General features: G+C 36.4%; 1 protein-coding gene across 8 annotated transcripts in view; it reads left to right on the forward strand.

The window, feature by feature from the left end:
• The window catches only part of SENP6 (SUMO specific peptidase 6), a 114,761-nt gene that overhangs the window by 45,273 nt on the left and 51,973 nt on the right, over nt 1-17,515 (forward strand). For all 8 annotated transcript variants that reach the window (XM_063666336.1, XM_063666338.1, XM_063666339.1 and 5 more), the window contains 3 exons: nt 1,332-1,402; nt 12,836-12,981; nt 16,808-17,105. In XM_063666336.1, the coding sequence (XP_063522406.1) occupies nt 1,332-1,402; nt 12,836-12,981; nt 16,808-17,105 (515 nt within the window). The remainder of the gene's footprint in view (nt 1-1,331; nt 1,403-12,835; nt 12,982-16,807; nt 17,106-17,515) is intronic.

The following is a 17,515-nucleotide window of genomic DNA, read 5'->3' on the forward strand; positions in this document are numbered from 1 at the left end:
CCTCGTTGAATTTCAATTTTTTCATGTATGAAGTATTAATATGTCATATAAGATTATTGTGAGGATTAAAGGAATTAATAAATACAAAGCACACATGGCACATGATGCTATTTTCTGACTGCTATTATAAGTACACTACTGTCAGCCGGGCGCGGTGGCTCACGCCTGTAATCCCAGCACTTTGGGGGGCTGAGACAGGTGGATTACGAGGTCAGGAGATCAAGACCATCCTGGCTAACACGGTGAAAGCCCGTCTCTACTAAAAATACAAAAAATTAGCTGGGCGTGGTGGTGGGCGCCTGTAGTCCTAGCTACTCGGGAGGCTGAGGCAGGAGAATGGCGTGAACCCGGGAGGCGGAGCTTGCAGTGAGCCGAGGTTGTGCCACTGCACTCCAGCCTGGGCGACAGAGCGAGACTCCGTCTCAAAAAAAAAAAAAAAAAAAAAGTAAGTACACTACTGTCTCCACCCATATTATTTTTTCTTTTGTTATTTTCATGTTTTGTTTTCACTTCAAGTGCTTTGACTTTTTGTAATATAAGAATTTGAAATTCTTGCAAGAAAATTTCTTTGGAATTTTTGTTTGAGTAAAATGATTTTAATGAAATGAAAGCTGTGATTTACATTACTAGATCACCAGTGTGAATAGAATTACAAATAAATAGCCTCTTTTATTTTTATGTGGTTTATTTAGAGTAGGAAAGTAGCTATTGTAGCTCCCTGATCTGTTGCACTTTTTGCAGTTCCCCTTCTATAATGCGCTTTTATCCTACAATTAGCTATAAGGTTTTTGCTTTTTTTCCCCCCAAATTTTGCTTTTTTCCCCAAAAATTAGTGTTTATTTGTGTTTAAATAGATACAGTATTTGGATGTAGTATTTAGATATAGTACTTAGTTACTGAGGATTATGTTTAAAATCCTTGATATTGTATGTATTTGAAGTTTAAGAGAGGAATTTAATACTTTACAACAAACATACTTTATAGCCCCTGACATAATGTAATCATACTACAAGACTAAATACTTGTTCCACGATTGCTGGTCTTGTACGTAACGTTTTTGTTCTGATTTTGGAATTGTCCTCAAGACAGTCTCATTCAACATTTATTCCTTTATTTATTAATTTGTTTTTAAACAACTAAAAAACACAGTAAAATTTTACAAATTGAGTTTCATTTATTGGTATGATTTTGTTATTTTATAGTATCACTTTTTATATGGCAAAGAAGCTATGATTTGCTTTTAATAGGTTTATTGTAAGTATGCCATTAACTTTTTCATTTTGAAAACTGTATTTCCTGTTAGAATAAAGCTACATAAATTTCTTTTTTAGGAAAGAATACCCACCTCACGTCCAAAAAGTTGAAATTAATCCTGTAAGGTTAAGTCGGCTCCAAGGTGTTGGTAAGTGTGCAGTTTTGTTACACCTGTGAAGGATTTCAAATTGCTGTATGAAAAGTACAATAGAGATACGATGCTGGCTGTAGAATATTCCCAGGTATAATAGATATATATGTAGAAAACCATTTTTTTGTAACTGATTTGAGAATTTCTTTAATGGTAACCTGATACCTGGAACAGTTGCACAGCTAGGTGATTACAGTTTGAAATCTTTTGATTATTTTAGCATTTTTGTTATCTTACAAATTTGCAAATAGTGTAACTGTAGTTGAGCTATAGCTTTGAAATTGAGTTTTATTGAACTGTGTTATAATGTTGTATTATGTAATTGTGTTTCCACTTACTGGTTTTGCTCCTAAAATTTAGAATACCTTAGGGAAACACTCAATTAAAAAGAGACCACACCTGCTAAAACTGTGTTAATAGTAGATACTGGAAAATCATTGTGAGTAAATATTTATATTCATATTGAAATATTTTTCAATATACTGATTATTAATCCAAAAAATAAAATAAGGGCAAATAACATTTATAAAAAATATATCATCATAAAATCAGTTTTCATTATCTGGAATAATGATTCTTAATGTGTGTCCATCTTGTTTTTCTGAGGCCTTTGTTTGTTTAAATATCTCTGATGGCTCTTAGTTCCAAAATAGAATAATTTTTAAAAGCTAGGTTTTTCTGATAGCTTAGAATGTGCTTTTAAAAAACACCCACAGTTTTTTTTTCTACTTTGGGTGAAAATCTTTTGTGCATGTATTGAACATTTCTCTATTTTATAAAGAGAATATTCCAAACATTCCATCCTTTCTTAATAATGGACAGTCTTTATAGATGTGAATTATTATACTTTACATACTAAGCATAGTTATGCTTACTAGGTTTATTAAGTTTAGTAATAGTGACTACTCTCTTCAACATTTATTCTGTTATACCTTAAATGTTTATTGAGCTCTTGCTCTGCTATATGCTGAGTCCAGTGCTTTGCATTCATTATTTACTTTTATCCTAGCTTTCTGTTGAAGGTCCCTATAAGCTAAAAAACTTCCTCAAGGACATAGAGCTAGTAAATGACAGAGCTAGTATTGGAACCCATGTCTGTTTGATGCCAAATCCCACTCTTAAACACTGTACATTACTATATTCTTGCTCTGTCACAAAGAAGATTACTTCTAATCCTCAAAACTGTACAAAAGGTATTATTTTTATTTTAACAAATGCATTTCTGGCCTAGTATGGTGGCTCACACCTGTAATCCCAGCACTTTACGATGTCGACGCAGGCAATCACCTGAGGTCAGGAGTTCGAGACCAGCCTGGCCAACATGGCAAAACCCCATCGCTACTGGAAAAAAAAAAAAACAAAAATTAGCTGGGCATGATGGCACATACCTATAATCCCAGCTACTTGGAAGGCTGAGACACAAGAATCGCTTGAACCCAGGAGGCAGAGGTTGCAGTGAGCTGAGGTCGCTCCACTGCGCTCCAGCCTGGGTGACAGAGTGAGACTCGGTCTCAAAAGTAAAAAAAAAAAAGCGTTTCAAAGATGTTAAGTGATTTGGCCCACTAATAATGGTTTTAGATGCCAATCAGCCAGGCTTGTTACAAATAATTTTTAAAGTTTATTCAACAGCATTCATTAAGTAAATAAGCATACTCAAGTTAAAAGAAAAAAGAGCATGCTTATTTACTGTACTTTTAACTTGGGTTTTGTTTGTTTGTTTGTTTGTTGTTGTTGTTTTTTGAGATGGAGTCTCACTCTGTAGCCCAGGCTGGAAGGCAGTGGTGTGATCTCAGCTCACTGCAACCTCCGTCTCCCGGGTTCAAATAATTCTCTGCCTCAGCCTCACGAGTAGCTGGCATTACAGGCGCCTGCCACCAAGCCCAGCTAATTTTTGTATTGTTAATAGAGACGAAGTTTCACCATGTTGGCCAGACTCGTCTCAAACTCCTGACCTTGTGATCCATCCACCTCGGCCTCCCAAAGTGCTGGGATTACATGTGTCAGCCACCACGCCCAGCCCTTAACCTGTTATTTTGAAATAATTTTAGACTTAGAGAAAATTTGCAGATTTAATACAGAGACATACATGTTTATTTTTTCACACAGCTTCCCTTAATGTTAATATTTTATAATCCTCCTACACTTATCAAAACTAAGAAATTGGTATAAGATTCTTAACTAAGCTGTAGAACTTATTTAGATTTCACCAGCTTTTCACTAATATCCTTTTTCTGTTCCAAGATTCATTCTGTGATCCCACATAGCATTTGTCATGTTCTCTTAGTTTCCTTAATGATTTTGAAGACTAGTCAGTTGCTCTGTATAATGCCTCTCAATTTGGTGATGATGATGTCTTAGGATTAGATTAAGGCTATGCATTTGGGGCAAGACTTCCACAGAAATGATGTTGTGGCATTCTCAGTGCATCATTTTAGGGGTTACATGATGTTGAATATGTCTTAGGATTGGTAGTGTTAACCATGATCATTTGGTTAAGATACTCTCTGCTGGGTTTTTTCACTGTAAAATTACTGTTTTTCCCCTGGTACTTAATAAAGATTTTAGAAGAGATATACTCTGAAACTGTACAAATATCCTGTTTTTCTTCAAACCTTCACCCACTGATTTTAGCATCCATTGGTGGGTCTTTCTGGCATTAGTTACTGCTTAATGTTTGTCTAATGGTGATTTTCTGTTTTCTTCATTTCTTTTACATTTATTGATTGGAAATCTTCTGTAGGGAAGATCTGTACCTTCCTGATATATTTATTGATGATTATTAATTATTTATACCTGTGGACTCATTATTAATAAATGAGGGTTTTATGAGTAATACTTGTAAACTTTAGGAGAGGAATGTTGATGTATTTAACTTGTAAACTTTGTTTTCAGCTTCTTTTGTGTTAGGTAGGTACATGTATTCCTGGGTGTAGGATAAACAGCAATGCTATAATAATACTGTATATATTGTTATATGAAGATTGCATTTTATTTCAAGATTTCCTTTGGAGATAATTTTTAAAACATTGAGATTTCAAACCACAGGATCACTAATTACTTGCATAACACTGAGCATAATTTTCTCCTAAACGATATCATGGTCTTTCTATAGTTAACACTCAAGGTGATTTTCTTTATTGTTCTCTTTGCCTTCTTTAATTTGAATTTCAGGCACTTAGTATGTTTTTTTATAAGTTATAGCCACATATCAGTACTTACCAGCATGATAAGCAGTTCTTTACTATAAAATTAAAGTTTGTAAACCATTAAGTGTAATTTTTGGTCAGACCACATGTCCTGTTGCTTTTTTATTTAGTTGCTTTAAAAATTTTTTCTAAACATACAGAATAACAACCGTTAAGATCTCATTTTTCTCCCCACCTACTCTCATTTGTTTCTTAAACTCCCTTTTTTTTTTTCAGCGTGTTTTTTCCTTGTTAGAGAGAACAGACATATATTGTCCCTGAATGTACATTTAATTATATTCTTCATGTAATTACATTATATAATTACAACTCAGTCACCTAATTTAGCACTGCTTAACACACGTTAACTTTTGCTTTTTGTTCGTTTTTGAGACAGGGTCTTGCTCTATTACCCAGGCTGGAGTGCAGTGCCATGATTATGGCTCACTGCAGCCTCGACCTCCTAGGCTTACATCATTCTCCCACCTCCACCAAGTAGCTGGGACTGCAGGTGCATGCTGCCACATCCAGCTAATTTTTTGTATTTTTTATAGAGATAAGGTTTCACCGTGTTGCCCAGTCTGCTGTCAGGCTTCTGGGCTCCAGCGATGTGCTCGCCTCAGCCTCCCAAAGTGCTGGGATTACAGGTTTGGGCCACTGCTCTGGTCACATACTAACTTTCAACCAGTCAGGGTAGCTGTTGTTAACATTTTAATATATAATTTTCCAGACCTTTTCTATGCACATATACTCATTTTTAAATTGATACACAATATTCATACTGTCTGTATTGTTCTGTATGTAACTTGCTTTTTGACTTTATGATATCTAGTTTTTACACTCTCATTAAAAGATGACAGACATAGAACCAGCATGGAAAACACAATTAATGAAAGTTTAAGAATCAAATGCACCAGCTATGGTAGTTCACACCTGTAATTCCAGCATTTGGGGAGGCCAAGGCAGGAGGATCGCTTGAGCCCAGGAGTTTGAGACCAGCCTGGGCAACATGGTGAAACCCTAACTCTCCAAAAATATATAAAAATTAGCCGGGTATAGTGGCGCATGCCTGTAGTCCCAGCTGCTTGGGAGGCTGAGACAGGAGGATCACTTGAGCCCAGCAGGTCGAGATTGCAGTGAGCCACAATCGCGCCACTGTACTCCAACCTGGGCAGCAGAGTGAGACCATATCTCACAAAAATAAAAAGAATCAAGTGGATTCTTAAATTTATGGAGGACTTCCTTACAAATTTTTTTTTACCTCGTGATCCGCCTGTCTGAGCCTCCCAAAGTGCTGGGATTACAGGCATTAGCCACCACGCCCAGCTGCAAATTTTTATATCCAAGTTTCTATAATCTTTTTTTTTTTTTTTTTAAGTAAGTGTGTTGTGGCCCACTATATTTATGTGGCATAATTTGTTTTCAATGTTTTGACATTTAAAATATTATTACTGTACTGGTACATGCATTTTATATATTTGATCTATTTCTTTGCATCAAATCCCTAGAAATAAAATTTGGGGGACAAATGATATACACATTTTTAAGACTTGATATGTTAATGCCAAAATGCCTTGTGTGGCCGGGGGCGGTGGCTCACGCCTCTAATCCTGGCACTTTGGGAGGCCGAGGCAGGCAGATCGCTTGAGGTCAGGAGTTTGAAACCAGTCTGGCCAACATGGTGAAATCCCATCTCTACTAAAAATCTCAAAAAAAAAAAAAAAAAAAAAAAAGAAAGAAAGAAAGAAAAAATGCCTTGTGTAAAGGTGATTGGCTCCCAACACAGTATTATTTGAGTCGGCCTATTTTCTCCTGCTTTTCAGCAACATTAGATTATTATCATTCTTTTAGTCTTTGCCAGTCTGATCAAAATGTTTTTCTTACATTTTCTTCATAACTGGTGAGATATCTTACAGGATTAATGGCCATTTGAATTTCTTTTATTTATGTCTGCCCATTTATTTATGTGTCCTTTGCCTATTTATTACTTATTTAGCAACTCTTTGTTAGCTCTGATGTAGATATCTTTCCATTTTGTGGTTTTTCTGTTACTTTTTTCTTTTCTTTTTTTTCTTTTTTGACGGAGTTTCGCTCTTGTTGCCCAAGCTGGAGTGCAATGGCGCAATCTCAGCTCACCGCAACCTCCACCTCCCGGGTCCAAGCGATTTTCCTGCCTCACCCTCCCGAATAGCTGGGATTACAGGCCTGGGCCACTCTGCCTGGCTAATTTTGTATTTTTTAGAGGAGACGGGGTTTCTCCATGTTGGTCAGTTTGGTCTCGAACTCCCAACCTGAGGTGATCCCCCCGCCTTGGCCTGCCAAAGTGCCAGGATTACAGGCATGAGGCACTGTGCCTGGCCTTACTTTATGTTGTCAAATAGTACATTATAGTTGAATCTGTTGCTGAAGTTGGGTTTCCTTAGTATTGTGTTTAGTAAAGCTTTTCCAACCCTGGAATTTTAAAAACATTCACCTTTATTTTCCAAAAGTCCTTGTAGATTTATTTTTATTTATTTAGATGTTTTTACATGTAAATCATTTTTATTTAACAGCATTATTTTATTTATTAACCTTGTTTTCCCTCAATGCATTTGGGTGAATGTCAGGAATGCCTGCTGAAGTGTTTAATAAATTGCTCTAGGAATCAATTTCAACATTTTTTCTCATGTTTTTGGAATGTTGTGGTTTTTTTTTTAACTAGTTTATTTTGCAAATATATTTGTAAGTTTTCCATTGGTATCTTAAAGTTAGGTATGATTATTAATTCAAGCTTGCCTCGTGCCCCTATAAAATGACAGTGTCTGTTGTTGGGAAACTCCAGGGATAGATAGACTACAAACTTGTAAACATACTGTTGTAGAGTCAGAAAGTAGTATGTAAAAGCCAATTTAAAATGTGGCATCATAAAGGAGTGGTCACTGCCCTTTTCTGGAGTTTTAATTAAATCTTCACACACAAAGAGGAGGCCAAGCATGGTGGCTCACACCTGTAATTCCAGCACTTTGGGAGGCCAGGGTGGGAGGATCGCTTGAGCCCAGGCATTCAAGACCAGACTGGCCAACATAGTGAGACCCTGTCTCTATAAAATATAGAAAAATTAGCCAGGTGTGGTTATGAGCACCTGTAGTCCCAGCTACTCAAGAGGCAGAGGTGAGGGGATCATTTGAGCCTGTCAGGTGAAGGCTGCAGTGCGCACAGGTTGAGGCTGCAGTGCACTGTGATCACGCCTCTGCACTCCAGCCTGGGCTACAGAGTGAGACCCTATCTCAAAAACAAAGCATAAGTAAAGCTGAGTTTTGAATCATTGGAGTTTGGCATACCAAGTCGAGGAGGAAAAGCTTTGCACCTAATGAGTATGGAATGCAAAGGCACAACAGGTGAAAGAGTCTCATCTTATTTGAACAAATAATGTATTTGATTGGAGAATGGGTAGAGGATAGCCAGAGTTGAACCCATAGAAGTAGGTAGAGGTAGATTGTCATGCTAAAGAGTTTTTACAAAATCCTGTATGCCAGAAGTATAGTATTTAGCCAGAAGTGATTTTTAAAGAAGATAATGAGAATGTGATAGATACATGACTTTAGTTTTATTTTACATTGAAAATCAGTCAGTAGCATCTACATGATGGAGAAAACCATTTTTCTAGTTTGTCTTTCTCTCTTGAAAAATTATGAAAAATAATGTAAAAGCAAATACATAACCATTATAAAGATAACGGTTTGTATTCTATCACTGTCCTCTGGGTACTTATTTTTCAGCATATTAGTAGTATCACAACTAAAATCTCATAAGAAAGTTAAGCCTCTTCCTCACCCTGTTTCTCCCACAACTTCTATTATGAAAATGTTTATGCAGAAAAGTTGAGACTTCTACAGTGAACATGTGTATATCTATGTGGTAGATAGATATAATTAACACTTTTCTGTTCTTGTTTTATCACATGTCCATCTAGTCATCCCTTTATACGTTAATTCATCTTATTTTTTGATGCATTTTAAAGTCGATTGCAGACACCTGGTATACTTCTAAACACTTCAGTGGTCATATTATTAACGAGTTCAATATTTGTTTACAGTTTATTTTCTTTTGAGGGCTTGTTTGGAGGTTCTAGCAGTGGAGCACAGCTCCTTGTATACCCTTGACCCAAGATCGGTCCTCCTCTAGCGGGGATGGTCGTCCTCTTTCACCCAGTGTGCAGCTTTGGAAGGGATGCGCATGGAGCGATGAGGGAGGAAGCGGACACCCACCTAGCCAGCCAGATCAGCCCAGTTACCCCTGGCAATCAGCGGGGTGACAGATGTCGCAGCCTGATCGCCCTCACTTTCTTTCTTTTGAAATAAAATTTACTACAATTAAATACAAAAGTCTTAAGTATATAAAATTTGAAAACTACATATCCCTTTCTAACCAAAATCCCCACGAAGACATAGTAGAAATGGTATCAGCACCTTAGAAAGTTCCCTCATGTTCTTTCACAGTTAGTCCCTACTTCTTCCCCCTCAAATGTAACCATTGTTCTGATTTTTCCTAGCACAGATTAATTTTACCTGTTCTAGGACTTCATGTAAATGGAGTAATGCACTATATACTCTTATGTGAGGCTTCTTTCATTCAGGATCTTATTTTGAGACTCATCCATACTGTTGCTTGCATCAATAGTTTGTTTCTTTTTAACATTGCATTGTATGAGTATACCAAGTTATTTATCGATTTTCCTGATAATCGATAATATAAATAATCGATAAACAGCACCTGGGTTGTTTCCAGTTTTTGTCTATTAAGAATAAAGCTGCAATGAACATTCTTTTTATGAAGGATCTTTTTTTTCAACTTGATTTTTTAAATGTCTTCTATTTATATCCAACCTATGTATAGATCACTCTTACCCAGTAATATCTTCCATAGTCTCCCCTTTTGTGCATACCTGGAAATAGTGTAGTGTATTTAAAAAGACATTGAGCTAGGCTGGGCGTGGTGGTTCATGCCTGTAATCCCAGCACTTAGGGAGGCCGAGGTGGGTGGATCACCTGAAGCCAGGAGTTCAAGAGCAGCCTGGCCAAGGTGGTGAAACCCTGTCTCTACTGAAAGTACAAAAACTAGCCAGGCATGGTGACGCATGCCTGTAATCCCGGCTACTCAGGAGGCAGAGGCAGGAGAATTGCTTGAACCTGGGAGGCAGAGGTTGAGTGAGCCGAGATTGTGCCACTGCACTCCAGCCTGGGCGACAAGAGCAAGACTCCGTCTCAAAAAAAAAAAAAAAGAATACACATTGAGCTAGGATATCTAGCAGGGAGTATCCTAATCTTCATGTTCCTACCACAGGGTCTTTGGTAAATACTCTTTATTCTCTTTCTCATCCCTGTAAGAGGGATTCAAGCATAATGTCACATGGTTTTCATCTTAAGTACTTCTCTGGAGTAATCTGTTGAGAATTTGAGGCTACATCAACCTAGCAAAAATCACTTCTGTGATCAGTTAGCTAGTAAAACTTTCACAGGCCACTTACTAAGTATTTGCCATCCTTGAACCAGTCCAATCTTAAGCTTTTTGCCATTTTATGTTTCTGCTGTAATTTTAGACTAGTTCATTTTTACTTGAGTTACCAAATCTTCTCAAGTGTTTTTCTCTTCTTTCCCTAGAAAATGGAATCCTAATGGAATTTCTTAACCCTGAGGCTAACATTTTTGTGTTTTTTTCTTGACTCTCTATAGATCTACTCTAGTTTCCTATAATACTATCAATCATTTACCATTTCTCCTCATGACATTGGTTTCAAAAGTCTCAGCTTAACCTTCTTAATTATGTCATTCCTTCCTTTTTTCTCTTTCTTTCAGAGCCTTATAAATAACCTTGATTTAGGAAGGGATCAGAATTTTAATGTCATTTTTCTCTACCTATTATCAGTTAAAATTTTGAATTATATCAAAGCTTGGGACATTTGTTTCCCTCTTTGTTATGATGGTAGAGAAAATGTGACATAGACATGATGATATAGGTAGGGTGAAGAGAAGAGTGTGATTACATAATCAGGATGAAATGATACTGTTTTTTTAAATGTCAGTCTCCAGGATGCTGCAGAAAACTAATTAGATACATGTTTGAGCAAAATAATGTGCAAAGATACTGTGTGGCTTAAAAAGATTAATGAAGTATGTTTATAAGGAAAAAGCTTTCCTTTGGGTACATTATCAAATTTAGTAAGGCCAAAAAAGCTTGTAGGGGCTTATGTTTTAAGACTGCTTTACTGTAAATTAAGTTTTTCAAATAATTGGTTGTGTGTTTCAGACAACTGTTTATTTTCCGAATTCCAAAATGTCTGCCTTCTTTTTGTAGTGTCACATCATAGCTCTTCAACAAAGTAACTTAGCCTTCATAAAAATAATAATACCTGGATGCTCTGGACTGGAGCAGCTGCTCTGTAACCTCAGATTTTAGACATCGGGAGAAAAAAAGCACTTTTTAGTTACTCTCTGGCCAGAGGCTAAGTCCTTAATTGTTCTATATCTGTGTATGAATCATTATCTCTATGTCACAAAGGTAATGCCATTTTCAGAGATGACATAGTGACAATGTCTCTTCCTCCGACCCCTGTAATTTCATTTTTTTATGTGTCATATAGTTTTATGTTTCTCATGTAATTCATTAATCCAGGAAACATTTATTAAGCCCTTGTGTAGTTTCTAGATGCTGGGAAAACACATGACTAAAACATAATTTCTGCTCTTCCCAGAGCTGGCAATACAATGGGGGAACAGAAGTACAAATAACAATAAAATGAGAGCTGTGAAAACTCTAAGGATTGATTAATTGTGCCTAGAGTGGGGCAGAGGCAGCTTCTTAACAAAGAAGAGTTTGAATTCACCACATAGGCAGAGCTTCACTTGTGAAAAGAACAGCATATGTAAGGGTGAAAGAGAGAACACATGAAGAAATGAACCTTTGTGAGGTAAAGTTTAAGTGGAAGTAAGATTGAAACAGGAACTTCTGCTTGCCAAGAGATGGAATTTAATTAGAGTATTAGAATGACAAAGTCATAATTTTTAACTAGATCACTTTGGCAGTAGTGGGGAAGGATTTAAGGGGAGCAAAATTGGGATAGAGGACATCAGTTTAGGCAAGAGTTAAGCATCAGAAATGTAGTGGCAGTGGGTTTGGAGAGGACAGAGTAAACTTAAGAGCTATTTAGAAGTAAAGATGAAGGGACAAGGAGTAGTCATCGATTATTTAAATTTCTAGCTTTGGTGTCTAGGAAAATAGACGTGCAAACAATGAGAGGATGATGATCACTTAGTGAAACTTTTTGTGATTGCACTAAGCAAGAATAATTATATAGGTTTCTTAAGATGGTGTTGTATATCAAACTAAATATTATATGATATTGATTTTTATGTCTACATAATCTTATTTTTAAAAACCAAATGATAAAAGAATATTAAATATAGGAAACTAGAAGTATTTAACAAAGCTATGTTTGTGCAGGTTATTTTGGTTTACAGATTCTTCACTTATGTTTCAGAAACATGTTTGGCCTCTTGGATACTTAATCCTTTGCTGATAAAGTCAGATTATGGTAAATTTTAAATTGGCCTGTTTTGGAGTTCATCAAATCATTTAAACATTATAATTATATTTGTAATGAAAATTATTAAATTTACATAAAAAATATCGAGAAAAATTCTCTTGTGTGTTCCGAAGTTAAAAAAGAAAATTAACTTGAGGCAGGCTTAGTTTAGTTTCGTTTACCCAAACAGTTGTACTGTTTGAATTCAAATTTTTCTGATTACTACTCTTAGAATAAGTGACTTGGAAAAAAAAGAAGGAAAGCAGCCTGGGCAACATAGGGAGACCCTGTCTCTACAAATAATAAAAAAAATTAGCTGAGTGTGGTGGCGTGTACCTGTAGTCACAGCTAGTTTGGAGGCTGAGGTGGGAAGATCACTTGAGCTAAGGTGTTTGAGATTAGAGTGAGCTATGAGCATGCCACTGCACTCCGGCCTGGGTGAGTGGTTAGGCACAGGAAGGGCTTCTGTTACCTTAGTAGAACAAAATAAAGTGAAGAGGATATTGATACACTTGATGAAGTGGCCCACATTGTGGAGATCCTGCTGAGGAGTGAAAAATAAATAAGAGAAGAGTAAGCCAGGATATAATTATTGGTTTAGTCTTATGTTCTGATTATTTTTTTGCTGAAACACTAGCTTATTTTAACTAAAACTTAAAGTTTATTTTTTTCTCCTTCCTTTAGAACGCATAATGAAGAAAACAGAAGAGTCCGAATCACAAGTGGAACCTGAAATTAAGAGGAAAGTACAACAGAAACGGCACTGTAGTACCTATCAGCCTACTCCTCCTCTATCTCCTGCTTCAAAAAAATGTTTAACCCATTTAGAGGTAAATAGAGAAATTATTCTTTGTTGCTAATCAGATTGTGTTTTTATTAATATTAGTTTCAGTACTTATTAAATTCTAGGTGATCTTTTATCATAGGACCAGAAGGGACCTGGAAAAGTTTAGGCAGCTTTTTCTGCCTTCAGTAGACCATTTTTATGCTTGTTCAAAATATAGAATTTATTTTTCTGTAAAGAATTTATCAATGCTTCCCTGCAACATACTTCAAATGATTGCTGTCTGCCAGAATTTTTTTCAAATAACTTTAAGAAGCCAAAAAGTTACAAAAAATAGTAGAAGAAAATCTATATATTTGTCTCCCAGATTGCTTGTTGTTCACATTTGCTTTATTGTCCTCACTCTCTATGCCTTTTTCCCTCCTTCCTCCTGCCTACCCATAAACATGTGTATAAGTATTTTTTTGTACTGTTTGAGTTGAAGTTGCAAGCATGATGCCCATTTACCATTTAATACTTAAGTATGTGTGTTTTTGGTTTTTTATAATCAGAATACATCTGTCAAAATCTCAAAATTAACATTGATCTAAAATTACCATTTAATGCACAAGTCCCGTTCAAATTTCACCTAAATAATGTCCTTTATGGGTATAGAATTGAATTCAGGGTCATGTGCTGCATTGAATTGCCGTGAATCTTTAGTGTCTTTCAATAGAAATAATTTCACAGTCTCATCTTTCATAATCTTGGCATTTGATGAGGAGTATAGGACATTTACTTTGTGCCTCAAATTGGGTTTGTCTGATGTTTGTAAATGATGTATGTAGTTTTCAAGAATGCTTCAGAAATGATGCTGTAATCTTACTGCATTACATCAGGAGACATACGATGTTGATTTTCACATTAATGATATTTTACCTTAGTTGAGATGTCTAGATTTCTTCACTGCAATGTCAGTTAATAGGTATTTTGACTAATTCATTAATAAGATTTCTAACATGAGCTAGAAGTATTTCTTATCCCACATTTATATATTCATTTATATCAGCATGTACATATGAATAGTTACTTTACTCAAAAGGGTTATAGTCTGTAACTTTCCTGATGTTTCATGACTTACCTTGATGCTTCAATTATCCCAGATTCCATGTGAGTCCCTTCAAGCTGGCCTCTGTTTTTTCTGACATGTCCCTATCATTCTTTGAAGACATTCATGACATTCACTTCTCTGCTTTTTAGTATAACAAGATGGTCTTAACTTATCTTGTATTTCTTTTTTTTTTTCCCGAGATGGAGTCTTGCTTTGTCACCCAGGCTGGAGTTGAGTGGAGCGATCTCGGCTCACTGTAGCCTCCACCTCCCGATTCAGGCAGTTCTTCTGTCTCAGTCTCCTGAGTATCTGGGGCTACAGGCACCTGCCACCATACCCAGCTTATTTTTGTATTTTTAATAGAGATGGGGTTTCACCATGTTGGCCAGGCTGGTCTTGAACTCCTGACCTCACGTGATCCACCCACCTCAGCCTTCCAAAGTGCTGGGATCACAGGCGTGAGCCACCGCGCCCGGCCATTATTTTGTATTTCTGTCTCAGCCCTAGAGTCATTCATTTCTCCGAGGAGCCATGCATACAAGGAGAAGGAAATATCTTCTCCTTTAAGTGGAGGGAACGTATTTGGGCACTAGTTATGTTCATTCACATGGGTATTATTGTTTCTCGGCCTTCTCAGTGGACAAAGCTAAGAAATACATTTGTGTGTATTAATATTTAATCTATATTAGAATCCATAAGTTCACACTGATAACTCTAATTCCAGTCCAACACCGAGTTTATTTAATTTTTCCCACGTTGCATGTTTGTAACTCCGTTCTCCAGAAGTGATTAACCTGACTCCCATCACCCCTGGTGTATTTACCTGTTAGCTTAGTTTTTCTTTATGTGATAATGTCCTGCCATGCCAACCTAAGTTTGGCTCGGGCCATGCTGATACCACCTACTGCTTAGCCTAGGTAAAGGAGGAGGAAAGCCCCTCCCTAAATACAACATCTTTCGTCCACTGGACATGCCCACTGAAAACCTCAGTTTGTTTGTTTGTTTTTGAAGTTCAGGGGTACATGTACAGGATGTGCAGGTTTGTTACATAGGTAGACGTGTGCCGTGGTGGTTGCTGCACAGATCATCACATCACCTAGGTATTAAACACAGCAATAATTGTTTTTTAATAGAAGTCTTCCTTCTTTTACTCTATTCCTATGCCAATTGTTCTTACTTTCTTCTTAGTGGAGATAAAGAATTGTAGCCAGCCTCTATGTAATCTTTAATTCCTAGACAAGGTTAGTGGTTTTTTCTTTCCACGTATAGTCTCTGAAATTCTACACTATGTACCACTTGTAAGAAAACAAGATCTGTGGGCCGGGTGCAGTGGCTCACACCTGTAATCCCAGCACTTTGGCAGGCCGAGGCAGGTGGTGGATCACCTGAGGTCAGGAGTTTGAAACCAGTCTGGCCGATATGGTGAAATCCCATCTCTACTAAAAATACAAAAATTAGCTGAGCATGGTGGTGGGCACCTGTAGTCCCAGCTACTTGGGAGGCCGAGGCGGGAGAATCTGTTGAACCCTGGAGGCAGAGGTTGCAGTGAGCTGAGATTGTGCCATTGCACTCCAGCCTGGGCAACAAGAGTGAATCTCCTTCTCAAAAAAAAAAATAAAATAATAATAATAAAAGAAAAAGAAAGCAAGATCTGTGAATTTAATGGGATTAACATCTTTAGGATATTTAATAAAAATGACATAGTCTCAAAGACTTATTAAGTGCAGTTGGTTATTTATGGGTAGAGTCTTGCAGATAGTACGTGATATGTAATTTGGAATTATTTAATTTTGTAAAAAGCCTTGCACTTCTACTGACCAAAGCAGGGAATGAGATTTTAATCAGTTTTTTTTTTCTTCAATTTTTTTTGTTTGGAGAGATTGGATGTCACTATATTGCCCAGGCTGGTCTTGAACTCTTGGCCCTAAAGAGTCCTACTGTGTCAGCCTCCCAACGTGTTGGGCTTACAGACCTGAGTCACCATGTCCAGGCTTAGTCAGCTTTTGTTTTCCAAAAGAAACTACACTTAACATAAAATTTTTATGAAAATTTATTACTTTACAGTATTCGCTACTAAAACGGAGCAGTATTGAGATTCTAATTTTTAGAGAAGTAGGTTAATAAAATGTTAATCTCTAGTTTTTATCATGAAAATTTTTTTTATCTTATTCAGTGTAGTGTATCTGCATTTTCTTACTAATTCTCACAGAGTTCCAAGGTAAATGTTTCTTAGCTGATGGAAGGCATATGGTAATAGCTCAGAACATACTTCCTTTCATATTTTAATATTGAGGATTTTAATAGTTGGAATGTGTTTTTTCTGTTTTAGTATCAATTTTATGAGAGGAAACAGCACTTTTCCATGGAATTCTTTTCATTTAGATATGCCCTCTTTACTTTTATTATGGACACTAAAGTAATGGAGCCAGTCAGTACTCAGCTTGATCATATCCTCAGATTCTTGGAGACAGAGTTAGTTTACATATAGCTGACTGCTAGACTAGATAGTGTTGAAAATTTCTTCCAGCATTTTGATATTAAATCCCAGCTAACATTACTTATTTAGGATCTCATGGTAGCCATGATGGCAATGATGGGGAAGAGAGGGACTTAATTTTGAGACTTTGAGGGGATTCCTTAATGATGCAATAAAATGCCAAAATCTTTTATTTCTTTTGTTCTTTTGGAACATAAAGTTTCTGAACACTGTGAATGTTCAAAATGTGGAAAAGAAAAAGAAAATCAGACCAAATGCCAAAGTTGTGGTGTTCTTTTTTCTAAGGATTTGCAAAGAAATTGCAGACAAGCTATTACTTTGAATGAGTCTACTGGACCATTATTAAGAACGTCAATTCATCAGAATTCTGGAGGACAGAAGTCACAAAACACAGGATTAACAACCAAGAAGTTTTATGGCAACAGTGTGGAAAAGGTTCCAATTGATATTATTGTGAATTGTGATGACAGTAAACACACTTATTTACAGACTAATGGAAAAGTCATTTTACCTGGGGCAAAAATACCCAAAATCACAAACTTGAAAGAAAGGAAAACAAGTTTGTCAGACCTAAATGATCCAAGTAAGTATTTTACTCCCTTTAACATTGCTTATATCAATCCAGTATTTTTCAGATATATTTTTACAACCACTCTCCCCAACCCCATATATATTTTTAATATAAGTGTGAGCTTAAAACTAACCTGTTCTCATCCTGTCCATCTTAAATAGTTAAAAAAAAAAAAAAAAACACACACACAGAACTTGACCCTGGTCTTAGATGAAGTGCCAGTTATAACCAGCATTCTGACTTTGGCCAGGTTAATTTAATCTTTCTGTCTGTAAATGGTTATATTTCCTGCTGATAGTGTTTTTTTTTTTTTGTTGGGGGGGTGGGGGGGCTAAAATAACATAAAATATGCATAGCCCAATAAAATATTTGACATACGGTATCCTTACCACATTTGTTCGTAAATCTGTATCCTGTCTTTT

The sequence above is a fragment of the Pongo pygmaeus genome, chromosome 5 (assembly GCF_028885625.2).
Source record: "Pongo pygmaeus isolate AG05252 chromosome 5, NHGRI_mPonPyg2-v2.0_pri, whole genome shotgun sequence".
NCBI lineage: Eukaryota > Metazoa > Chordata > Mammalia > Primates > Hominidae > Pongo > Pongo pygmaeus.